At 52.0% G+C, this 24,058-nt stretch overlaps 7 protein-coding genes across 7 annotated transcripts; 2 read left to right on the top strand and 5 right to left on the bottom strand.

Moving 5' to 3' along the window:
• Window positions 1–372: 372 nt before the first annotated feature.
• On the bottom strand, window positions 373–5,803 carry GUITHDRAFT_117059 (hypothetical protein; the record flags this gene model as incomplete). The annotated part of the gene is made up of 22 exons (XM_005823686.1): window positions 373–444; window positions 649–987; window positions 1,191–1,301; window positions 1,507–1,559; window positions 1,921–1,952; window positions 2,004–2,044; window positions 2,097–2,224; window positions 2,501–2,549; window positions 2,681–2,752; window positions 2,832–2,886; window positions 3,079–3,120; window positions 3,165–3,214; window positions 3,267–3,315; window positions 3,366–3,391; window positions 3,590–3,634; window positions 4,058–4,105; window positions 4,248–4,307; window positions 4,361–4,420; window positions 4,609–4,683; window positions 4,735–4,797; window positions 4,846–5,271; window positions 5,342–5,803. The coding sequence occupies 22 exons, from the start codon at window positions 5,801–5,803 to the stop codon at window positions 373–375; spliced, it is 2,358 nt and encodes a 785-aa protein (XP_005823743.1).
• Window positions 5,804–7,245: 1,442 nt separating this feature from the next.
• On the bottom strand, window positions 7,246–9,095 carry GUITHDRAFT_117058 (hypothetical protein; the record flags this gene model as incomplete). The annotated part of the gene is made up of 15 exons (XM_005823685.1): window positions 7,246–7,314; window positions 7,382–7,591; window positions 7,732–7,807; window positions 7,850–7,914; window positions 7,960–8,028; window positions 8,113–8,149; window positions 8,202–8,290; window positions 8,332–8,391; window positions 8,446–8,503; window positions 8,553–8,600; window positions 8,654–8,704; window positions 8,752–8,799; window positions 8,846–8,876; window positions 8,927–8,968; window positions 9,020–9,095. 15 exons carry the CDS (start codon window positions 9,093–9,095, stop codon window positions 7,246–7,248), a joined length of 1,029 nt encoding a protein of 342 aa, XP_005823742.1.
• A 1,154-nt stretch (window positions 9,096–10,249) lies between these two features.
• GUITHDRAFT_145503 (hypothetical protein) lies at window positions 10,250–10,968 on the top strand (the record flags this gene model as incomplete). The annotated part of the gene is made up of 4 exons (XM_005823684.1): window positions 10,250–10,465; window positions 10,516–10,606; window positions 10,659–10,722; window positions 10,770–10,968. The coding sequence occupies 4 exons, from the start codon at window positions 10,250–10,252 to the stop codon at window positions 10,966–10,968; spliced, it is 570 nt and encodes a 189-aa protein (XP_005823741.1).
• A 108-nt stretch (window positions 10,969–11,076) lies between these two features.
• Window positions 11,077–12,859, bottom strand: GUITHDRAFT_155144 (hypothetical protein). The gene is made up of 13 exons (XM_005823683.1): window positions 12,804–12,859; window positions 12,701–12,760; window positions 12,569–12,643; window positions 12,473–12,526; window positions 12,375–12,427; window positions 12,272–12,331; window positions 12,168–12,210; window positions 12,031–12,117; window positions 11,791–11,981; window positions 11,548–11,747; window positions 11,349–11,497; window positions 11,224–11,290; window positions 11,077–11,153 (listed from the first exon to the last, which is right to left on the bottom strand). The coding sequence occupies exons 1-10, from the start codon at window positions 12,852–12,854 to the stop codon at window positions 11,681–11,683; spliced, it is 741 nt and encodes a 246-aa protein (XP_005823740.1). The 5' UTR covers window positions 12,855–12,859; the 3' UTR covers window positions 11,077–11,153; window positions 11,224–11,290; window positions 11,349–11,497; window positions 11,548–11,680.
• Window positions 12,860–13,677: 818 nt separating this feature from the next.
• Window positions 13,678–16,719, bottom strand: GUITHDRAFT_165656 (hypothetical protein; the record flags this gene model as incomplete). The annotated part of the gene is made up of 20 exons (XM_005823682.1): window positions 16,480–16,719; window positions 16,270–16,333; window positions 16,130–16,221; window positions 15,969–16,079; window positions 15,889–15,912; window positions 15,782–15,835; window positions 15,636–15,722; window positions 15,493–15,591; window positions 15,395–15,445; window positions 15,278–15,348; window positions 15,133–15,226; window positions 15,012–15,081; window positions 14,734–14,794; window positions 14,639–14,678; window positions 14,537–14,595; window positions 14,257–14,407; window positions 14,041–14,110; window positions 13,911–13,946; window positions 13,807–13,848; window positions 13,678–13,754 (listed from the first exon to the last, which is right to left on the bottom strand). The coding sequence occupies exons 1-20, from the start codon at window positions 16,705–16,707 to the stop codon at window positions 13,678–13,680; spliced, it is 1,581 nt and encodes a 526-aa protein (XP_005823739.1). The 5' UTR covers window positions 16,708–16,719.
• A 273-nt stretch (window positions 16,720–16,992) lies between these two features.
• GUITHDRAFT_117056 (hypothetical protein) lies at window positions 16,993–20,129 on the top strand (the record flags this gene model as incomplete). The annotated part of the gene is made up of 12 exons (XM_005823681.1): window positions 16,993–17,008; window positions 17,063–17,157; window positions 17,205–17,245; window positions 17,294–17,350; window positions 17,406–18,228; window positions 18,497–18,588; window positions 18,706–18,883; window positions 19,062–19,151; window positions 19,216–19,524; window positions 19,648–19,734; window positions 19,787–19,990; window positions 20,040–20,129. The coding sequence occupies 12 exons, from the start codon at window positions 16,993–16,995 to the stop codon at window positions 20,127–20,129; spliced, it is 2,082 nt and encodes a 693-aa protein (XP_005823738.1).
• Window positions 20,130–21,084: 955 nt separating this feature from the next.
• On the bottom strand, window positions 21,085–22,956 carry GUITHDRAFT_117055 (hypothetical protein; the record flags this gene model as incomplete). The annotated part of the gene is made up of 9 exons (XM_005823680.1): window positions 21,085–21,206; window positions 21,291–21,438; window positions 21,494–21,622; window positions 21,669–21,734; window positions 21,781–21,960; window positions 22,007–22,060; window positions 22,116–22,169; window positions 22,218–22,317; window positions 22,373–22,956. 9 exons carry the CDS (start codon window positions 22,954–22,956, stop codon window positions 21,085–21,087), a joined length of 1,437 nt encoding a protein of 478 aa, XP_005823737.1.
• Window positions 22,957–24,058: the final 1,102 nt, after the last annotated feature.

The raw sequence follows: 24,058 nt of genomic DNA, 5'->3' as shown, positions 1-24,058 counted from the left end.
AGGAGGTGTTGGTGTTGGTGTTGGTGGTTGTGGTGGTGGTGGTGGTGGAGGAGGAGGAGGAGGAGGAGGAGGAGGAGGAGGAGAGGAGGAGGAGGAGGATAGCACGAGGACCACGACAAGTCGGACAAGTAAACGATTACTTGAAGCAACAAGAAGCAAGTGCGAACAAGAATACAACAGATACCTGATGCTCTTTCAACAACTTGCATCTTGAGATCTCATGTGGTGTCTCATTTTCACATCTAAAGGCATCGCTGTTTGAGAACGCAACATGTTCTTCTGTTTGCAATAGATGTGCTTAATCTCAAAACAAAGATCCACCTTTCATCACATGTTTACGACATAGCAAATAAAGTTTTGGTCATCTCTAATCTACAACAAGTCCAGATCACACTCGAGCCCCGACGACATCTTCGGGCTCAGCTCGATCGAGCCGATGTGAATCTGAGCAGGGTGACAAGAATCAAAATTGAAGAAAAGCAGTGAGGAAAGAGAAACATTCTTCAACACACATACAACAATGAGGAGGAACAAAATCCAGAACAACAAAGACCGGGAAGACAGAAGAACATAAGAAGTGACAACATTTCAACACAAACCAACGAAACAAAAATAAGGCCAGGCAGAACCAACACTTTGTTTCTTCACCTGCTGCCCAGCTCGAACAGGACAGAAGATGATCTTGACGGACAGGGATGTGCAATTAGCAACAAACTCAACCCTTATCGCCTTCCCGCAGTTAGCGCGCAAGTTTGTCTTCCTGTACACCACCAGCGCCTCCTCCTCCCTCTCGTCTCTCCTCTCCTCCTCCTTGTACAGATCCGGGTCGTCCATCCCTGCCAGCCTCTGGCCCCTGATCGAATGCTCGGACAGCACCTCGCCTGTGCGGGAGGAGAGGATGCGGATTGTGGTGCTGATGTTCTGATCTACCTTGAGGCCTCGGAGGCACAGCAGATGCTCGCGGGTCTCCTCCACGCGCACGTTCTCCTGCTCGCGCTCGTGGTGAGAGGGGGGAACAGGAGGAGGAGGAGAAAGGAGGAGGAGGAGGAGGAGGAGGAGGCGGAGGAGGAGGAGGAGGAGGCGGAGGAGGGGAGAAAGACAGCAGGAAGAAGGGTTGGAGGAGGGGATGATGAAAGAGTAGACGAGAAGGATGCATGGACGTGGGAGGAGGGAGCGCGTGCTCTGTTGACCTGTGCGATCCATTCGCAGGAAGAGTCGGCGGTGGAGAGGATGATGAGGGAAGAATCGGAGGCAGCGTACTCGAGCGACTTGGAGGCTGCCCACGCGTTGTCCACAAGGCACTGAGAAGAGAAGTGGTAAGAGGAGGGAGCGAGGGTTGAAGGGGGAAGAGACGGAGGGAGGTAGGTAGGGAGCTAGGAAAAGAGAGCTTGTAGGGAGACAGACGGACGGAGGGAGGGAGGGAGGGAGAGGGGAACAGAGGTAGCCGGGGAAGACATGGAGGAAGGAGGCGAAAGCGGCATGCGCAGTCGAGCTCGGAGGTCTTACGAGTTGCAAGCCCATGCAGTTTGAGACATCCATGAGCCCATCCATGTCCCCCTCTGAGAAATGATGAGACAAGGAGAGCATAGAGGAGGAGGAGGAGGAGGAGGAGGAGGAGGAGGAGGAGGAGGAGGAGGAGGAGGAGGAGGAGGAGGAGGAGGAGGAGGGCAGGCAGGGACGAGAGGACGTAGGACAGTAGGCGGCAGGGGAACCTATGGTGTTGTAAGGCGGCTGCCAGAGTAAATTATTTCCCAACCATTCGAACTCGAAGGAATTCTGAAGAACGGAGGTGAGATGATTGAACAGAAGAACAGTAAGATCTGACGTCAGCATGTCTGATCTGTCTCGACAAGTCGACGTGAAGATTTTCAGTGGACCATCAAAAGAATGTCACGGACAGCCAGCAGACAAGATTGATACTGATGACAACCTTGATCGAGCTTGAGTGGTTCCTTGCAAACGTCAAGATTGTCGCGAAGCATCTCTGAGCATAACTGCTCCACCTCTCCATCATCTCCTCCCAGGACTCGTTCTCACTTTCCTCCTGCTCAGCAGCGTCAGCGGCTCCTCCACTCCTCCTTGTCCTTACCTCGCACTGGATCGATTTCAACCAGAACAGCTTGCATGCTGAGCGGTGCTCCGTCGCCGATGATGTTGGAGAACTTGCCGTCCTCCGCCACAAGCTCCAGACACGGCGAGGACGAGGATGAGACACAGCAGTTTCCTGCGGGGCGGGAGGTGGCGGAGCGGTCGGAGGGCAAGAAGGTTGGACAGAGGAGGTTGAAGTTGACTTGACTGCAAGAAAATTTCATAAGGGAAAGGGGGCAAAAGTTGCAAGACAGGATGTAGTGAATGCAAGCACTGAATGTATGAATGTATGTTACGGATGTATGTTACGGATGCATGTTATGAATGTATGTTGTGATGGTCGTGTAATGCAAACGTTGATGTTCATTGAGAAATGTTGATGAGTGTGTTGATTCTCAGCCACGTTTCTCACCTGCAGCCTCCCAGTCTGAGTGCATCCTTTGAGCTCGCATGTACTGCACCTGCGCCGTTGTTGAGGGAGGAAGGAGAACGTGTCGGGGGGGGGGTGGGGAGTGGGGATAGCTGAGAGACAGAGAGAGAGGGAGGGAGGAGGAGAGGAGAGGTACGAAGGAAAGTAACAACAAAGAAATACTTGAAGATTCCTGTTGAGTAGAGAAACGTCTTGATAATGTTTGAGTCGTTCACTGAATTCCAACGCAATGACCTGTAGAGAAGACAACATGAGGATAAAACTAAGAAAATAACACGAAGGAATCCTTGAGAAAGCAAACATTACAACTCACTTCTCGTGACTTGCTGCTCTGAATCCTCTCGATGGTGTCAAGAATAGCGGAGGCCCTGCAAGAGGCAAGTAGTGTAAGAATTAATTGCTCATGGTTGCAATGAAAAGAACATTGATCACATCACATTGCAGATCACATATCACATCCTATATCACATCACATCACATCACATCACATCACATCACATCACATCACATCACACATGACACTACACCACCTGTCGTTTGCGAGGTCTATTGCTCTCAACCGTTTCTGCATGCGAGCTTTCGCCTCTCGAACTTCATCCAACCTTGACAAGTCGATGAGCGCGGGGAAAGAAGATGTAAATCTCACTTGTTCTTCAGCTCTTGCATCCCCATCATCTTCGACTCCTCGTACTTGACCTGTTTGCAATCAAGATCAACAGAGACTCGTCTTGGACGGCAGAGAATCCACTTTGCAATCCTTGAGCTGGGTCTCCATGTTCTCAGCCGACAACAACTTGCTGCTCTCAGGGTTCAGTGACAAAAGTTTGAAATGTTGAGATGAAAACACCTCTGCCATGTCTCCAGTTCGAGGATCTGAGGTTGTTGGAAAACGGTCATCGGCATCGCAAGTCACATCGCAAGTCACATCGCAAGTCACAAAGTCGAAGACCAGCTATACGTGACAACATACAAAACCAGAGTCATCAATCCAAAGAAAGTGTTCGTAGTAACAATGATGAATATCAGCAGCAAAACAACTTATAACGCAAAATGAGCGATTGACGTTCTCACATTCTTTTGAATGGTCTGGAGGATATCTTTGATCTGAAAATTCACCTTCATTGCAAGATATGAGATATCAAAGGCTCCATACCTCAACCTCGCAGTTTGATTTTGACTCAGCAGTCTTCAACAACTTGCATGACGAGTGTCAAATGTCAAACAAAAATCTACATCGAGGAAGAAACCTCAGAGGAGATGTATTCTTCAGAATCTCTGCAGCGACGTGTAAGGAACGGTACTTTCAATGTGACACCAAATATGGTGAGATGTAGCTGAAACAGACAAGACAATACAAGACCAGGGCAGAGCAGGGAAGGAACCGGAAGACAGTGGATTCGACAGAAGAAAGCAAGAAAGAAAGCAAAGAGAATCGGCAAAGATGTTGCTCCGTACAACCTGCAACGATCATGGAGAGTTTCTTGGGACTGAGAAAGAGTCAGAAAGCGAGAGCGAGAGTGGGCGAGCAATAAATATCACCTGAACAAGAGATTTCTCCATCTGGTCTAGAGCCTCCAGAGAGCGAATCTAAAAGACAGGTCAGGAAAAGGAAAACGAAGTTGCAAGAGAAGGCAAGTGGGAGGGAAAGTACAGTGAGTGAAATGTAGGGGCAGGAGGCAGGAGCAGAAACGATCGGGCAAGAGCAAGGAGGACGGCAATATCATCCCACCGTCTCTTTGTGTATCCTCGTTGCCCGGAGGTCAAGTTGCTCCTTCCTGCTTGCATGCCCCTGCCCAGAGACGTCAGCGATTTCCACTGGAGGGTAGGAGGGTACGAGCAAACCTGAGCTCCGAAGATGTTGGAGATCTTCGTGCAGAGATCGTCATGCCTGCTTTCTCTTTCCTGCTCAACAGTGAGAGGGGGGCTAGAAAGGTTCTGCTGGGAGTCCAAAGGTGATTTTAAGAGCAAAGATGAAGTGGCAGGCTGAGGGAGTTTACAGCAGAAAAGGAGTGAGCCCAGGTGGCGGTGAAGGCGATAGAAGAAATGAGGGGAAAATAGGAAAAGGCGTGCAGCCGATTGAATCTTTTTACCTGATTCTTTGACATGATATCTTGTGACAAGACATCGATGGATTTGCGATACGCCTTAGCTTGCATCAACAAGGACTGAAGGAACTGCATAAGGAGGAGAAGCAAAGAGTGCCAAAGGCTGACAACCTCGAACCGGTCAGTCCCGTTGTGTGCTCGGTCGGCTGATTTCAGCTCGTCCGTGATCTTGCTCTGCGAATCTGACATGTCAGTCCTTCTAGAACGCAAGAAAACTCCGACCTTGTGATCGATGCTTCTTGTCACGATCTTCTTCAGATATCCAACCATCCCGTCATAGCACTCGGGAGGTGCCGAGCAAGTTGAGACATCGATACCGCCCAGCTCGCAAGAGCTGCTGATGTCGCGATCAGCAACCTCAACAGCTCTCTTGACAGTCTCCACAACAGGGGACAAGAGAGTTCTGCAGACAACATCTTCACAAATCAGATGACAGGCTTCTCTGCAATCTTCTGCTCCGTCCTCCATGACAGCCTCATAGGCTGCCCGAAGTCGTCTGACCAGACCATCGCCCACATGCCCAGCTGGTTCAGGCAAGGCAGCCATGTTGATCATGTGTTGAGATCTGTCTTGCGTTACATCCAACATGCTGCTCGACGTCGCGTTGTAGTCTAGATCGGGAAGTTCACAAGAAGCAACATCTTGCATCTGGAAATGTCGCGAATGTCATGACTCGGAAAGGTAGGGAACAGAGCGCAAGTCAATAACAATTGTTTACCGCATTGAGATGTTCGCTCTGGAACTGTAGAGGGGGCACAGCCGTCGTTTCCATACACTTCTTCCTCGTGTAGTCGTTGATGACTTCGAGGATGTTCACCTCATAGCTCATGACAGAAGACGGAGACTGAGGAGCGAGGTGCCAAAGGTATCTTTGATCAACAGCTTCATGACCACCATCAGCTCGCAAACAGCCATTCTCCAGATGTAAGGCAGAGCATGTCGGTTCCACCATCACACTCCTCATGGAGCCATGTATCAGAGGGGAGCAGGAGGCGCTGAAGGAGATGGGAGAGGCTTTTCCAGAGGGAATGAAGTCACTGGTGTCAAGATGCATCTTGTCTGTTATCCGAAGTTTCGCCTCCCTCCATCCCAGGTGCTGCCTCTGCCCTTCCTGCCCTGCCGAGCTCGGGCTTGTCAGACGAGCATGGTGGTGGAGGGCAGGGTTCTTGGAGTCCCACATGCAGATCGTGGGCCTATCGCTTGCTATCACTCCTTGGTAGGGTGAGTTTGGGTTGCAAGGATCCAACATGCTCATCCTTGCAGGATGTCAACCAGCGCTTAAAATGTCCTGCGAGAACAGCTGCGTCAAGCAAGCGATGCGTGTAGGTTCGAAGTTTGCTGACTGTTCTGATCATTTTTCCCTTCCTCCAACAATGTTCTGCTCCAGGGCTGATTCGCTTTTCTCATCACACGACGTATCTAGTCATACCACGACGATCGTCTCCCCTAATCAGTACACCTACTCTTCGACATATCTCTGTTAACATGTTTTGCTGAAAAATCGTGGACAACTGCCCGATCCCTTCTGTCCTTGTCTGAAAGCAACAAACTTACGACGCTGCTGAATATACACCTGGACTTCAAGACCTTTTGAATCTTCAATACAAATCCATTCACGTCATAATCATCAAATCTTTATCGCTCCTGTTTTGGATCGAGACCTTCAGTCCTTCCCGTTCTGATCATTTTTCAAGCGTGATCAATCAGTATCACTCTATAAGATCACCTGCAACATGTCTGCAACTGTTTTTCTTATGTCTTTCATTCTCAGCTATCTTATCTCTCCTCTCCTCACCTCTTCCCTCCTTTCCTCTGCTGCCTTTCTCTCCACCATTATTCCTTTTCACCGTCCAAACTCAAATCTTGATCTCAACTACCCGCCTAAAAAGGCCACCCTACCCCATTCGGTAATGTTTGGATTTGACTACCCACCCCTTCTATTTTCTTTTATCTCAGTACCGCCCCCTTTGTCTCATCGTTGTAAGTACAGTGTACCACCCACCCCACATTTATAACCCACCCTACGACTGAATTGATCTTTACGGCCCCCCGCGCCCAGTGGTATCGGGTACTACCCCAGTTGGGCAAAAAAGGGACCACCCGTCCAGCTCTCTGGAATTGACTACCCTCTATTTGACCTTCAACTACCCACCCTTGGAAGGACAAAGATCTCTTTTTGTTGGGGCAAATAGATAGAGGTTTTAACTTAACTTTGAGTAAAGATAGAGGTTGAGTGACATGCCGAGTCTGCCCCTTTTACACAAGCCTTCGGCCACTTGACTGTGACCGTACGGTCCGGGCCGCCGGCCCGGTGACTCGGTTACAGTCTGGAGTTTACTCAAAGTTAAGTCAAACACTCAGTACCGTAGGACAATCTGGCAGGAGAGTCGAAGAGGGAGGCTTGCCCTTGACACTGCGGCACGAGAGGCACCGGGCGGCAGGCCGCGCTTTCAAGGCTTTACGCGGCCAGGAGAACTTCCGGCTTGAAAGTCACGCCATAGTACGGTCATTGCAGTCAGTGGTGTGCCCGAGATCCGACGTGGCAGTCGGATGTAGACAATTGGGACGGTTTCAATGCCATGATGCCTGGCAGTCACGGTTCCGGCTTCCGAAGTTCCCCGCTTAGTTGCTCTTGGCCGGAAGCCCTAATCTGGCGTTGAGTTCAGCAATTAGAACCTCCTGCGCCTTGACCTGTTCTCAGGAAAAGTCAACCCCCCGTCCGTCAATAGTCGCTTGCACTGGACAGCGACGAGCTTACCTTTCCTTGCAAGTACGAGTTGTGCTCCCTCAGAGAGACAAGCGTGAAGTCGCTACACCCCAAGATACTCCCATCCCCCTCCTGGCCGCTTCCTTTATGTTTGGGGATCGCCAAGGGCTCTGCTACTTTGAGGGAAGACCCCGAGTGTACCAGGGCCGAGGCCTTGCCGAAGAGCAGCTCGTCGAAGTTGATCATGGGCAACCACGGACTCTGGGACCACCAGTTAGCATTCAGCAGTCCAAGGATGCGTGCTGAGAAATATCTGCCTCGTCCTGCTTCGATCGCGAAAGTCTTGATATCTGCTCGCAGGTTGGTCATCGTCACCCTCGACTCCCCATTACACCACTCACCTCCTCCCTCGCCACCTTGAGCTGACTCTCAAGCCCTCGGATGATCTCTGCTCTGTCAGTGAGCCCGCATCGTGCACTAGACCGCCAGGAGCGACCATGGTTCAGTCTTGGTGCAGACCCCTTGACCGACGACCCATGAAGCTGCCTCCTCAAGACCTCTACCATGTGCTCCTTCTCTTTTACCTGCTGTCATCTCACCACGGAGACTCTAGCGAGAAGACGCAGAACCTTGTCTTGGGAAACTTTCACTTCATTCTGAAGTTGAGCTATCAGCTCACGAGCTTCCTGGAGGTCTCCCTGAACGACGAGCGGTCACGTCCCAGCAGCGTCAGTTCCTTGATATCGCAGCCCCGTCACATGTGGGAGCGAGCGGAGAGATACCTGCAAGGCATGCTGGAACCTCAAGAGCTCGGAGATCCTTGCAGGCACATATCATTCGAACTCATTTGGCACCTTCAAAAGCTCCTCACCTCGAATCTGCTTCCTGAAGTTGCTGTAAACCTTTGGCTTGCTCTATGTTGAGAAGATTGATAGCACGTTCGGCTGCCCTGTACTGAGCCTGCACTAACATTCATCATCCCGATCCAAGGATCTTGACACTTGATCTCTTTCCTCGATCGTCTTCAGGTGTGATTTATACGGGGCGTCATTCGTCTTGTTCTGACAGAACGCTAAATTACAAACTCCTCTCTTCAACGCAATGATCCGATCTACATTATGCCTTTCATCTTGAACAACCAATACTTGTGACTTTATGTAAGCTTCTAGCTTTCTTTCAAGAGAGCTTGTCAGTCATTCAGCTTTGACTCGGTCAGTTATACCGAAGGTCGCGAACGAGAAGCTCTGCATACTCGAAAGCACATTGTATCCTTGAAATCTTATCATTAACGCTGAATCAATCCTGGTACTTTGCCTTTCTGACAGGACACAATTTTCCGATAAAGCTATCTCGTATTTCAATCTTTGCTGCTCGCTATACACTTCTCGTCAAGCATCAGGTTAAACATAACAAATGTATACAGTTCACATTGACTGTCATCAAGCAATTGTTTGCAACATTCGATCTCTCTGAAAAAGCAGTTTTCAGCGCTATCAACCTCAACGAAGCAATCACCTGTGCAAGTCTAGCGATTGAACAACATAGCCTGCAGTAGTATTGCATCATACTTGCCCTGAGGCTAAGACATTGACTTACTTTCAGACTCTGAGTATTTTCCCTGCCACTCTACAACTTTCGCTGATCGGAATGTTACAAGAAAGAAAATATACTTTTTTCATCGGAGTCTACCTTGAAGATCCAGAATCTCTCTCCGAACTTTAATCTTTGATGATACGTTCTCATCAGTCACACCAAAAAAACACATCAAGTAATCACCTCATCTCGCTCCGCTGCAGATTCTCGATCTGCAATCAACTGGACAGCCTGATTCAACAGAGCATCACAACACAGCACTCTTTTGAAACCATGAGTTATGGCCTATCAACCTGCTCAACCAGACTCCAGACGCAATGTTCCGGGTCTTCATTCAGACTTGTTTGCATTAGAGATTGTTTTAGTTCCTGCAAACAAACACCTGGCATTGCCTCAACTTAGTCATCTACGTCGTCTACGGTTTTCTCGCTCTCCTCCAGCACATGATCATAGGCTGACTGTGCTACTTGTTGCAGTGAGAGGGATAGCAGGGCAATGCCTCTCGTCCTTTTTCGGCCCGAGGAGGGGATTGGGCGGAATGAAGGGGCAGTCAAGAGCCTCAGGGCGAGGTGATCCAGCGAGGGGAGGGAGCGGCGAAGGGTGAGTTGGAGGAGGTAGAAAGAGTAGAGGGCAAGGAAGATCAGTGAAGAGAGAAGGAAGGGGCAGGAGAAGAGACCAGGGGAGTTGCTGCTGCTTGCTCACCGGCGTCTGACAGCATGGCTGGTTGCCCGAATTGTTTCGAAGGTTTTCAAGAACAAAGTTTGACCAGAGAACAAGCTCGCCTCGGAGGCGTAAGTACCCCGTGAACAAAAAGTTTATTAAGATTTCTTAATTGTTCATTTCTGCCCTTTATCCCCCTTCCTCTCTGAGGCGGTGTTGAAAACCATGAGCCACGGAGCCGGTCAGTGAGCCCTCGAGAAGCCCGGAACGAATAGCCAAGAGTTTTCAGTCATCAGATCTCAAGGTACTAAAACTTTAGACAAAGATCGTCTCCATGGTCGTGCATCAGCAAGGGCTGCCTTCCCATGTGGGGGAACTTTTGCAACAAACCAAACTTTTTCTTTCGATCTTCAGATGCCCGGCGGCTGGGAGAAGGGGACTGTGGCGCAATGAAGCTGTGGAGGGCTGAGCGATTGCTCCTCGACAGCATCCCGCGCCTCGCTCCTCTCGGCACCAAGCTTTGACCAGCTCCTCTGTCTCTACCGTCTTCACCGTTCCCCTTCATTCCGCTCGCACTTCCTCTCAAGACCTGGCTGGATTTCTCGATCTGGGAAGTTTACCCGTTATCCGTCACAGATTTTGTTGGCCAAAGTTTAGCTTCAAGCCATGGGGAATGTACTAGAGTCTGGGCTAGAGAAACGAAAGGAAAGTCTGCGGGTCTGTGGCAATTTCTGTTGCGAGCAGGAAACCCCGCCATTGAATGCAAGACTCGTTCGTTCGCCAGGTGCGATTGTTCGAGTGGTGGAATCACTGCCTTACATGAATGTTATCATCAAAGTCTGTGGTCAACCATCATCTCCAAACCATACATCTCCATCTCAGGTCAGAAGCTGTACCACGAATCAAAGACTTGACTTGAAACCGGATCCCAGGATGCTAGTGCTGGGATAGGTGCGATGATAAGCATGGACCCAAAATCTGATCGCCCGACATTCACGGCAATATTCTGTCCTAACGAGCACGGTGAACAACTCGGAGGATGTATGCGTTGTCCCGTGTCTTGATCATCCTGCAGATCTCGTCTCGCCATGCCCGAAGGTAGGAGATGTACTCCTAGAGATCGACGGGGTGTCTGTGAGGTCGGTGGAGCTGCTGTGATGCCAGATGAAGCTGACAAGTGTGAAAGATATAGCAACGTGTACAACATCGCGTCCAAGATGCTCGGTCCAGCAGGGACATCAGTGGAGATCCTTGTGTCAAGAGGAGAAGAGAACGTTCCGATCTTGATGAGGAGGAGATTGTTGAACGTCAAGGAAATACAGAACAAGGTCGGGGGCCTATCGAGGCAAAGCATCCGCCCTCTCGACATGACTATCATAGTTTAACAGTTTCCATAGTATCCAGCTTTGTAGAAAAGACTGAGAAAGATGATCTTTAAATGATTGAAATAAATGTGTGAAGGATTCTGATATCATCGCCCAACTCCTGCGCATGTTCTTCCATTTAGCTTTACTCTGATGTAGGTGTGTAATGATAAAGTCGCAAGAGTGAAGAAAGAGATATTCGCTGCCTGCGTCGCAAACCAATAGATCAGGGCAATCAAGATATGCACTGTAGCGTTCAAGAGCAAGTTTAAGCACCTGCACAAGGGACATTCCGGCTTATTTGCACACCATTCTGAGATGCAAGTCCAGCAGAATACGTGCCCTGATACACAAAACATGTGATTTCATACAGCAGCACTCTCTCTCTCTCTCGAGACTACCGCATTGCGTAGCCGTCGGATGTCTCCGTGAACTCAAGCAAAGCATGCACTTCTTCTTGTTGCTCGACGCTCCAGGGGTATTCGATGGATCTGCTGAGCTCACATCATCGCTGTCAGCCTCCTGCTGGAATACTTGCACATCCGCCTTGCTGATGGAAAGGTGTTACAATTGAGTGCCGCATGCAACCAATGGACTGACCCTAGCGATTTCACTCTAGTACCTAAATAATCGGCTAAGATCACAATTTCTTTGAATACAAGAAGCTTCGCCAAGATAGAGTACCTTGAAAACAAGACAAACTTCACATCACTAACTCGTTTCAAAATGCAACCTACAACGTGTTGAAGTCTCGATGACCGCGATTTGCTTGAAGCGAGATGTGTCGAATTTCAGCAAATCTGCTTTCAAACTGAGCTTGAAGCGTAAGATCAAAGAACAAACCTATGAGGAAGGCTGTAAAACATTCCATACATGTAGAATGCTGCAAGGTGAAGGCGGTTTGCCGCCTCGAATATTTCATTGCACATCGGAAGCGCTTGGGCAGCCATATGCAGCCATCGAGCCCTCGTCCTCCCATCACTCCCTTCGAGATTTCTCATGTTGTTCTGGCGAATGATTCGCATTTGAGCTATCTTCGCTCCTCTGTCAGTGTATGAACAAAGATCCTAGTGCACGATTCACTTTGGAAACGTAGGGAACGACGAGCTTCCAAACTATCAAGGCTGCCCTTTGAGCTCTCGAGGCAGAGGTCTCAGTATCAGCAGCAAGCTGATCAAGTCCATCAAAAGATAGTGAGGTGGTTGACTATGATTGCACACCTGTCGAACTTCGCAGTACTCTTCTCCCAGCGTAGGTTTGGCACTAAAACGAGTCAAGTTCAGTCAGCCGGGTCTTGACCAAAGCAAGGGATCTGTGATGCGACCTTCCTGTGGTCAAACCGAAGTACACTAGGCCTGCTATGTTCTCAATGGCGTTTTGATGCCTCAAAAGTTTGTAAGTTCAGCTCTTGATTCGCCTCGGACCACCTGGTAATCGCCCTCGCCCCCAAGACAGCTTGAATGGCATCAGCCAAAGCTTTCTATGGAGAGAGATGAGAAGGGACTCAGCTACAAAAGCAACCAGCCTTCAAGTGTGTGGTGTAATAATCATCTTTCTGCATTGCTCGTATCACTTCTGCCTGCTCCAGCTCGTCAAACCGCGGCAAAAACAGATCGACAACCTGTCCAGCCCACGGAAAGAAATTCTTGGAGTGAACCATGGAGTTTGCAGCATGAAAGTCACCATTAGAAGGAGCCTACCAAAACCATCCATGAGCGAATGCTGCTGCTTCGCAGCAAGCATAATAAGCAACCTCGACTGGTCTTGCTGTTGCAACTTCTTGCCCGCTCTCTCCGGCTGACGTTTCTCCTCCCTTCACGCGTCGGTCAGATGTTGCTGAGCAAAGTTACAAGCACCTCTGAGTAGATCGAGTGTCTCGTGCGAGCTCTGCTCGACGATGGCTCCATCCCGCTGTCTCAGGTCGTAAGGCTCCTGATCTATCTCTGAATGATACGCATGAAAGGATGCGAGTGAGGATCATGAGATCAGAGATGCAAGTTGGTATCGGTGTTGGTTACTATCATGTAGATCAATGACTCCTGCCTCTCACTTTCTAACTCTATCTCTTTCAAGTCTTCTCTCCAACCCTCCTGCCCATTGCCGGCAAGTACTACAGCCGCATCTGGCTATCTCAACGGGCCGTCATGAGTCGGAAGACCGGCGCCGGGTTCGGCCGCCGGGCACTGGCGGCGTCGCCGGGAGTCGGATCCGTGGCAGTGGTCGCGGCCGGGCGGCCCGGTCCCGGACGGTCCGATCTGAGTCCGAGGCTGTGATGAGTCGCCGACTCAAGCTAGGATCGGCTGCGCCGACAAAGTCCTGACCGCTCAGCGGCTGGTTCCGACAGTCACCAGGTGGCCCTACAGGCGGCCCGGGCGGAGTCAGGAGCAAGACCGCGGGCTCCTCAAGAGAGCAGGAGCGTCTCATGCCCAGGAGCGCTCATGGGACAAGCTCGCTTGCAATGGGACGGCGGGGGACGACGAGGAGAGCATCTACCGAGCAGTCTTCTTCCGGCGTTCCACGAGCAGGAGGGGGGCGGTCGGGTTCCAGCAGAAACCTGTTCTGAAGGAGCTGCATCGGCTCAGCCCCTCGACAAAGTCCTATGTGGTTTGAAACAACTTCGAATACATAATTTCAGGTGGGATTTTGAAGGGGATAATGTGAAAAAGGGGCAAACATGACAGGAAGCAATTGAAGATTAACTAGATAGAAGAAATGAGTGACAACGAAATGCTAGGAAGGAGAGGAATAGAGCTCCTCGATAAAGTGACGTATGCTCCCGATAGGCACGTCAATCTGCTTTCCATCCTCTGAAGTCCCGTCAGCTTGAAGCGATCGCAATCGCAATAGCTCCGCACTCACCTGAGATCTCATACGTCTCACCCCCCAGGCTCTTGAAACCTCCTGCGATGACTGTCAAGATGTGGAAAGGGAAGAATGAGGGGAAGTACTGAGATTGATCTCACTGAAAGATCCTCTCAACGCTTTGATCCGCACTTTCCCTGTAAAGAAGAAGTCAAGGAACGATGGCTGGAGCTAAGAGTTGGTCGGCAAAAGGAAGGATGTTGAAGGGACGAGATAATATCAGCTTCAGACCTCTTGCAATCTCGTCAGGAGCGACGAAGATCATATGATATGCTCCCGATCGATCAGCATAGTCGAAGATCTAAAGGAAGATGCGTTAGAGGTCTTCGTTCCCTCAACCTGCCGCCCACATTTCCGATGCGATTCTTTGGTTGCAGAGACAAGTCTACAATCACATTCGCCTGTCCAATCTTTAGCTCGACCCAGATAGAAATTGGCGCCCAGCACCTGACGGAGTTGCGATGTGATGCTGCAAGCATGGCCGAGCATTTCCTGTTGAGCTCCTACGTCACATGACTCATTCCATCGAAGTTCGAAGACCTGATTGTAAGCAGCAACCACAACATCGCAAGTCTTCATGGTTTTAGGCAGTAAGTTCCTGTGATCAAATACAAACTACTCAGCACAAGGTTGCAGCTATTGCACATGAAGACAAAGAGCAAAACACGATCTTCAGCTGACAAAAATGGAGCTGATCATGCATGCATGTGCTAAGGTATGCGAGTACCTCTTTGCAAGAACTTCCATGATCACACAATCCCCGAATCCAAACCCAACGCAAGGGATCTACGAGCCCTTGTCATCATGGGCAACCATGACTTCTTGTTACCTCGTGTTGTGCTCCATAAAGCTTCATCAAGTTGTCATATCTTCAGCTTTCAATCAGTCCTCCTCCCACCACCAGACAACCAGAAGGAACTCCACCTCCCTCCCCCGCAGATCGCTCGAAACTCTCCTGAGAGGTCAAACCCTTCCCATACGATCCCTGCACGTCAGCATGTCAGAAGGATGAACTCACTCTTCATTCCTTCCTGTGAGTTTCTCTTCAACCCCCCGCCCCCGCTCCCAGAGATGAGATACAATCTAGGCTCCAGGCTTTCCCCTTCCCATACCCTCTCTCTTTCCCCTTGTTCCCTCCCGGCCCTTCCCTTTTCCTCTTGATCCTGCCTCCCCCTCCCCCCCCCCTCCTCCTTCTCTTCCACTCCCTCCTCTTCCTGTGTAGTACGCAAGCCCTCGGACAACGCTGGCATCGAAGGAGACATAGTCCTTGACCTAGAAGAGACGCCGAGTAATTGACAGGCTCGAACAGCACGACAAACTCACTCCGTGCGAGTCTAGCAGGGAGAAAAGTTGGCGGAGCTCGTCAATGGCAGCGCGGAGCTCAGGGACAGCAGCATGCGTTTCTCTCTTCAAGTCACTGTAAGGTGAAGCACATGAGTCTTCAATCTTCTCCTCGTCATCGACTGACCGGATCGTCTCTTCGAGCGACTCGAGCGAAGTGCACGAGGCGATCTTGACAATGTTGAGAGAACAATCATGCTGTAAGGATGTCAACGAGGGAACACGTGGGTGGCTGAACGATCACTTGCAAGCTATGAGCGCTCTCCAGGTCCTCTACAACTCGATCTCTTCCAATCTGCCGGGAGATCAGTGGAGGATCGAACGCTAAAACTGCGAGCCAACCTTGTCTATCTTGTCGAGGATGATGCAGATTGACGAGAAGTTTTCATCGGGCACATCCATGATCTTCAACGCTGAGTTGAGGATCTTACGAGAGTTCACCTTACAAGCCAAGTCAGAGCAGCAGAGTTCCTGTCCTCACATACCTTGATGCCTACATCCCCCGAGCCCAGGCCGAGGGACTGGAAGAGACTGACGGTAGCTGCGATCAGCTCAGCTTCAGCTGCCACGTTCTGCAACAAGGAGCTGAGAGGAGCGGAGGAGACGTCGATGCTCGATAGAGCAATATCACTTTCACTCCAACAATGTCCATGTTCCACTGATAGTGCTCCCGCTTCCTCCCCCTCTGTGCCTTCTGGGTAAGAGCGAAGTAGCAAGGAAGGTCAGTCACGGTCTTGCCTGCACGTTTTCGAACCTCCAGCACTGGCATTGCCGAGGACGAGGGTGAGTGTAGGAGCAGATGGGAGACACGGACTGACCTGAGGGATGGAGAACCATTTGAGAGGGAAGAACAGCTCTTTTTCCCTCGATATGACCATCCGAGCCAAGCTGGGAGTCATTTCCGGCCTCAATGTCACATTGTACCCATCCTAGCAGCCTCGTCAGGTCCTGCACACGTGCCAGGACTCTCTTGCATCACCTTGTCGACAAAGTTGTACATCTGCCCCGTGATCTCCTCCCCGGACTTGCGGGTGTAAAGAACTTCATGCTCCAACACAGGAGAGTCATACTCTACACGAGTGTCAGACATCTCATGATAGTTGTCGTGATAGGGTGCACCTTGGAAGTTGAATCTCTTAGATACCTGGCGGAAGCTCTCGAACAGCCACGACCGGCGTGCAAACTGTATCCAGATTGTGTCAAGACCAACAATCAGAAGGCACATGTTCACATCTAGCAGATACATGTTCAACTGTAGCACCCAGTACACAAAGGGACAACATGGACAACCGAGATCAATCAGAGATCATCGAACTCTCATCATGGTACCTCGTCCGGGTAGAAGTCCCTGGTTCCGACAGGAGGCTCCGTCGGGACCTTCGCGACTTTGACTTTCTTCCCCTTCTTCGCATCCCTCAGATGGGTCATCCCCTGCGGCGCCATGTCTTGCTGCCGGATCGTCTCAACCGTCTGCCCTCCTTGCGAGGCGATGGAGCAGCTTCCGGCCATGGACAGCAGCAGCAGCAGCAGCCATGCCTTCCCAGCCCCCACCGCCATCACGGACCGGACGCAAGATCCTGAGGCGGGTTTGTTGAAATGTCTCACCTATAGTCAATATTGAACTGTGTGGATCTGTAGTCAATATCTAACGATCTTTGACTTGCGGCGACAACATGGCAGGAAAAGGGCGTTGAGGGAGAGGAGGAGGAGGAGGAGGAGGAGGAGGACGTACAAGACATCGGAGCATTGGTCTGGGAAGAAGATGGAAGATACCTCCAGTGCCTCTCTCCCTGCCTCCTTCGTCGATGGAGATCGGATCGGATCCTGACTGGACAGCCCAGCATGAAAAGACTGCAAGGTGCCGTGGATGTCGTCTTGTGATAGTCCGATCTTTGACGTTGCACGCGAGCAGTGACAGAGAGCAGCTTTGACAGCGGTCCTCTGTCGGCTAGGAAGGCAAGAAACCTTCCTCCGATCTTTCCCAAGGGGCTCATCGTGAGCTTCAAGGTTGAACAAGCCCACGTTTGCGCTGTCGTGTACTGACATGAAAGCAGGCGGATGGCAAGAGAACATCCATGACGCTGTCATCTGACAGGTCAAGCCTGGCATGCTCAACGACTTGAGACTGAGCAAGTGTGGACAGGTCCAGTCTCGTGCCATACATCCCTGAGGAGGGAAGGACTGTTCGCCCCGCTCCTAAGTGAGTTTCTACTACCTCTCACTCTGTCCCTCATTGGCATTCACCATCATCCCAGTCTACAGGAGGATTCAGCATCTGACGTCTATGACTCCCCCGCTTTGTCCTCCCCTGGCATGTCTGCTCAGACCTCGAACATCTCCGAGCACAGAGATAACCTGAGGGCGCATGCGCAGTCTGAGGTGAAGGCCAAGATAGACGAGCTACAGCAAGGGCACGTGCAGATGAAGGAGAATATGATGAAGGAGAATATGATCAGGGCCGAGTACCTTGCGAGCAACTTCACTGGGAAGCATGATAGCGGGGAAGACAATAGCTCCCAGCTCTTCTCGAGGACCGGAAGTCAGACCTCAACGGCGTCGTCGGCCAACGAGTTTTTCCTCACTGAGGTTGAGAACGCCGAGGACTTTGCGTCGAAATTTGCATCAGTGCGGAGGAAGACTTCGATCGTGCTGAGCAGCATACAGAGATCTATCGATCAGAAAAGTGTGTTCAATGCTGATGTTGGGGATAACTCTCGTGAGATCGTGCAAGACGGGTTGTCGCGAGACACCTTTCAGAGCAAGATTCCATCATCCTCTCAAGCAGAGGAGACGACTGTAAATGTTGAGGAGAAGGTTGTAACGGCACAGGCAGCAGCAGCAAGTCCACTCATAGAAACGGGTGGAGAAAGTCAGCAGTTCGAAGAGGGCAATGTCGAAACGCAAACTGCCGCAGACTTGGAGAAGGAGGAGGAGCAGAGCTTGGTGGGCGGGAGTCGACAACGTACACAGCAGGAGGAGAGGAAGGCAGAAGCTCCTGTTTTAGACAGACTTGTGGTGGAGCATGACATAGAGCCGACCGAAGGCAGAAGTCAAGGGGTGTTCGAAGAGATCGCAACGGTGAGTTGTTGTTGTTGTTGATGATGATGATGGAGATGATGATGATGGAGATGATGATGATGGAGATGATGATGATGGAGATGATGATGATGGAGATGATGATGGAAATGATGAGGATGAGGATGATGAGTTGTTGTTGAGGTGACGATGAATTTGATCATGAAGACAACGATGGTGGTGATGGTGGTGGTGATGATAAGGTTGTTGTGATAGCGATGTGGAGGTGGTGGCTCTGAGCTACGAGACAACATTGACTTCTATGAAACAGTCAGCGGGTCAGAGCGGAACAAAGGCGCTGACAGTCGAGTCTGCATTGACGGAGCTTTATCAACTCCATGACCTCAAGGCTCAGATCTCCCGGTTCCCCTCCCTTCCCCTCCTCTCCCCTCTCATCTCATCTTCCCCCCACTCGACTTCTCTCACCTCCTCTTCCCTCTCCCTTCCCTTTCTCTGCTCATCCTGTGTCGACTTTTGCAGGTCAAACCTCGCCCACATCTACGACTCTGCGCAGCAGGAGAGGACGGGCTGGAAGAAGAAGATCCGGACGCTGAGCACGAAGATGTCTCAGATCTCGTTCCCCTATGCCCTCTTGGTGTATCAGCCGATGACAGACAAAGTCACCCTCCTCTCTGTGTGGGGAGAGTCCATCTCCGAGGTATGAGCCGCATCGGTCCGAGATGGCAGTGTAGAGAAGAACAGAGCAGAGCAGAGGAGAGTCAAAGAAAATGAGGAGCAGGAGTAGGAGCAGCAGGAGGAGGACTTACTGGAAGGGAGGGAGAAGAGAGTAGATTCTCTCATTCTCGTCTCGAGCGTGAACTGAACTCGTCGCTCAGGTATCGTCTTGTCCTTTCTCCGATGTGATTGTCAAGAAGCGTGGGGAACGGACAGACGGCAGCTCCAACATCCCTGCCGGGACTGTGCAGGTGACCGTTGGACCCGCTTCCTCGCTATCCTCTTTCTCTCTTTCTCTCCTTATCTCCTCTCCAGATTCGCATCCCTTCTGTCTCCGCGCTCCCTCCTACCGTCCTTTTCCCTGTGGATGTCTGGACCAAGATCGTGGAGGGAAGGAGCCAGAGGAATATTCATCGCACTCCTCCTCCTCCTCGCACTGGTGCTCGCTCTGCGGACTTCACTCGCAGCCTCTCGAGGACTTCCTCGAGCCTCGACGGGGCCCGGGCAAGGAGCCTGCGGGACAGAGCGGCCACGTCGTCCTCTCAGAAGCTGGTGGAGAAAGACCTGCCGAAGACAGTTGAGGAGCTACGTAGGCTGAACAACTACGTTGGTTTCGTGATTCCGGTGAGCTCCATGACTGCTGTAGAGTTGGAGTTCTGCATGTCTTGAGGTAGAAGGAGGTCGTTCCATTCAAACTGCACAACGAGCCTCTCCCTTAGATCTCATGACCTGACATGCCGGCGGCAGGGAATGCACGATGATGTGAATGTTGAGATTGTCCCTCTGCACCTCAGCGGGTCCGTCTCCTCCTGGTCTCCCAACGACGGGCATCAGGTGGAGGAAAGCTGAAGAATCGACGTTGCGCGTGACAAGTCTGAACGAGCAGGAGCAAGAGATCATGCCGGGGGTCAGCAAAACGATTGTATCGGGGGCTACACCGCAAGGGGACAAGATCAAGACAGATTCTCTAGAGGCAGGAAAGGGTCAGAAAGAGGACAAGGGGGCCGAGGACTCTGGTGACAAGGACAGAACGTTTACAATCAAGGAAAGTGCAGAGCTTTCACCCACCAACAAACTTCGTTTTGCTGAGGTGACAACCTGCCCGAACTGCTTTTCAAAACTCAGTTTGACAACTGCAGGTCGTCGCGCTCTGCGAGGATCTTTTCATGGACGAGCTGGGAATGGACAGTCTGGTTGACATCAGTGACGTCGGACCTGACCATGTTTGACGTCTTTTTTTCAGCAGACTCCATCTCACGACCTTCAGGACCACTTGCGGGAATCCCGACTCTTGACCCAGCAAAGGTCCAACGCCTCCTCCTCATTCTGCCTGACACTCTTATGTTGTGGTCCTCTTCCTCCTTCCTCCTTCTGCCTCTATCCTCTCCTTCTCCTTCCCCTCTCCTCCCGTCTCCTCCTCCCTCCCGACCTCTTCCCTCCGTCTGCACCTCACACTTCCTCTGAGCAGCATGAGCCCTTCATTTTTTTCGGATTCTTCAGGTTTCAACCTGACATGGAAGGAGACTGGGGTATCCACTTTCCCCCTACCCAGCTCTGCTCCTGCTCACCAGCTCTCTCCAGACGTGTTTGCGGCCCTCGACGATGGACTGCTGCCCCGAGCTGAAGGCCCAGCTGAGAAAGATCCTCCCGTCCAACCTCCCCAACAGACCCTTCCTCTGGTCCTCGCCATATTGAAAACTCCTGCTGGGACGCTGCTGACCCTCCAGCAGGAAAAGGGCGGTGTCGTTCAGCGGACGAGCCGGCGCGAAGCAGCGACACTACGACAAGATGCAGGTGGGCAGGAGGCTCCAGGAAGGGTCCCAGCACGAGTGGAGCAGTGGAACTTTGGCTTTTCCCCGCATGCGAACGGCCTCCTCCTTGACCCCGGTAGGGAGGAACAGCAAAGTCCTGGACTTCGAGGGGCTGAAGGGGGGACGGCCGCCTGTGCGGCAGGAGTTCGAGTCTGAAGAGATCGAGTAGCGGCTGCCGACTGTCTTGAGTGCTACTGGGCTGGCTGCCGGGGCTCGGGCAGTAAGAGAAGGAGGCAGAGAAGCTGTTGTACGCTGTTGTCGGTTAGGAGATGTGCGCTATCATGTGAGGAGAGCGATGTTCTGTCAGTTTGTTGAGAAATCAGGATGTTACATGTGTACAAGAAAGATTTTGAAAAGATTGCCAATGGTTGCCTCATCGAATCAAACTGCTCCTCCTCCTCAGCCGCTGCCTCTGTGTTCTCTTTGGCCGTTGCTGTGGGACCCTGTCCAGTGCCAGGAAGTCCATGTAGGAGAAGGAAGCCGCGAGGGGATAGACTGGACACCCTTCAGTCAGCAAAGGAGGAGCGCAAGAGGGAGAAGCGAGGGAGCGAGGGAACGAAGGAGGGGGAAGAGGCCCACCGGTCACGAGGCAGACAACAGATTGGACGAGCAGGTAACGTTTCGACCAGCCTGTGGCCTCGTCCTCCCCTGCGCTAACAGGGAACATCTTGAAATGTGTCAGAGTGAACAGGCCGTCTCGGTTGATTGAGCTCAGCAGAATCAGTGCCTGGCGATCTCACATCAGGCAAAACAACAAGGTCACGTTCCCGAGAGCTTCTGACCAGCAAAGAAGCGCCTTTGGGCACAACCCTGGCGGTGCAAGGAAGCAGCTGCAGGACTTGTTGGTTCTGCAGGACAAAGGAGAAAGTTGTGATTAAAAGGCAGACGCTCGACAACATGGGCAGCAGGTGCTGTAGAACCATCACAGCTTGAAGCGATCGGAAAGGATGCTCTGACCACGATTTCATACTTTCGTTGCTTGACAGCTGCGTACAGGACTGAAGCCAGTCGGATCAGAGGCCACTGTACACAAGATCAGCCTAGTAAGAAGGGGAAACGCAACCAGTACCAGCGCAGAAAGATACCATGCGATGGGCAGCTGGGACAGGGGGTCGTAAGGCAGCCTCTCGATGTCATGGTTCTTTCTCTCCCGGACTGAGAAGCGAATTCTCATGGCCGGCAGGGTGAGAGACAGGAAGGAGGCGTAGCAGATGGCCTCGCACGCGCCGCTGATAACCTCCAGGAACCTCTGTAAGAGCGAAGTCAAGAGAAGGTGCGGCGAAGGTGAAGTGTACAATGAAGGACGGGACAAAGGTCCCGATGATGATCTCGAGGTGGTAGATTGGAATCTGCGAGCAAGACACCCTTGAGACTTCTGTCATAGCAGATCGCATGGACATGGACCATGGCGAGGACCAGCAGGTTGAAACCCTGCATGCTGCTTTTCCACTGCATCACCTGAAGTTGGGCAGCATGAGGAGAGGAGGATGAATTTTGATGCCTTACATGGCAATGCATCGAGATGCTTATCAGTGGGAACGTGACTGAAATCAAGATGCCCGCTATGCAGAAGAAGGAATACTTCTCCTCTCCCCTCTGGTTGATCCTGCACATCCCCTTACCGACGGTCCGCGAGGTTACAGCAATCCTTAGCAACTTACAGGAACCAGATCGCGGAGAGGAACAGAGCCAGGGAAAGAAGCATCGACATGGCCACAAACAAGATCAGACTCGCAACCTGGCGTGCTGTTGACGGTCGGAGGAAGCTGATAGCTGGCGGTCTTTCTTGCTCCTCAAGAAATCCCAGCTCATCCTGCACCGACCAGATGCGACTGTGACGCTGCAGCCTTGTGTTCCTATCTTCCTGCTCTGCTAGATCCTGGCTGATGTCGAGCTCATCTGAGGTCTCAACATCCTTGAGCTCCGGAGGAGGGGCAGGCTGTAGATTGGCTCTTGCCTTGGTTGTTGGCTTCACGAACTGCGTCAAGGTAGCGCTCCCATGAAGCCATGGCGCCCTGCTCCACCTTTCATCTTCTTCCGATCGTCTTTCCTTGTCCTCGTCCGAGTCTGTTAGCAGGGTTTCATCCAACTCCACGTCTCCCCTCCTCGAAATTCGGATCGTCACTCCAGTCTCGTCCACTTCCTCCTCCACCACCCGAACTTCTGTCGTTGTGGCAACCCTGTCAACCTTCGATTCCTGGCTCATGGTACTCGTGGCAGGAGCAAGCGCCTTCTCTCGAGCCATGGCGATAGGTTCATGGCCCCAACATGCCGCTACACTTCACTTTGACTTGATGGCCCCGTCTAGCCGCTAATTTGTCACGGTGCTGCCTGGCATTAGTTTCACTGCGGCCGGCCGGGCCGCCGCACTGAGCTGAGGCCCTTCAGCCCGGCCGCTGGGGGGGCCGGGCCCCGCAGGGCGGCCCAGGGCCAGCCCAGGGCCCGCGGGCCCTGAGGCGAGCGAGCCCCACTAGTACGCCGTGTACCGTACGCACTAGTACGCCGTGTACCGTACGTCAGGAAGTCGGCGCGGCCCGCGCGGGAGTGGGCCTCAGTGCCAGGCCCTGATCGGGCCGGCGGACGGCCGGCCGGGCCCATCTAACGGTCACCGGGTCCCGGAGTCCCGTGGCAGGGGCGGGGGGGGCGGGGGGGGCCCGGGCCGGGGCGGTTTCCGAAATGGCAGTAAGAATCTAGCCCCGGGGTGCGGACCGGGACTCGGGAGTGCCAGCTGCCACGGAAGCCTGGCAGTGCTTCTTCCCCTGGCATCATCCGATGCGGCCAAACATCCTGAATGCTTGTTCCGTAGTATCCGATCATCGCCAGCAGTGATAAACTCTTGCAGGCCCGGCCCGATGATGCGTTGGGCTTTTCAAGTTTTGTCACTTAGCTGGCGGATCGCACGGGGAACAAGGAAATGTGTGACGGTAGCGGCGGCGGCCGAGTCAGCCTGTGGACTCCCGGATGGGCCCGGGCCGCCTCTCGGCCTCAGCCGGGCCTCGCAAGTGTGGCCTGTGCGACAGTGTCAGGGTCAAGCCTCCTCAACTCAGCCTCCTTAATTTTGAGTAAAGGTCACAGCAAGAAGTCAAAACTTTACGACTGTTGCGTCGGAGCATTTGGCGGTCACTGTCACGATCTCGACGGAGATCCGGAGGGAAGCCGCCGTGACTGTATTGAGCCCGGCAGTAAAGATACTACGTATGCTGACATGGAAGACTGGCCTCCGGGACTTGCTGCAGAGGGCTATTCCCCCTCTCAACTAGTGCTGTTCCTCGACTCAGTGACTCGTGTAGTAACTTAGCAGGGCTCTTCTCGCATCGATTCAACTTTAACGGCCACATTTTGCCCCT

The sequence above is a fragment of the Guillardia theta genome (assembly GCF_000315625.1).
Source record: "Guillardia theta CCMP2712 unplaced genomic scaffold GUITHscaffold_104, whole genome shotgun sequence".
Taxonomy (NCBI): domain Eukaryota; class Cryptophyceae; order Pyrenomonadales; family Geminigeraceae; genus Guillardia; species Guillardia theta.
The sequence above is the reverse complement of the archived record's forward strand: the minus strand, read 5'-3'. Positions and strand labels throughout refer to the sequence as shown.

Coding starts and splice junctions, on each gene's coding strand:
- GUITHDRAFT_155144 (XM_005823683.1), bottom strand. CDS start 12,854: ATGGAGCCATCGTCGAGCAGAGCTCGCACGAGACACTCGATCTACTCA. Junction 12,527..12,568: donor TCTTTCCGTGGGCTGGACAG/GTTGTCGATCTG, acceptor GAGCTGGAGCAG/GCAGAAGTGATACGAGCAAT. Junction 11,748..11,790: donor TTTTACAGCCTTCCTCATAG/GTTTGTTCTTTG, acceptor GTTTGAAAGCAG/ATTTGCTGAAATTCGACACA.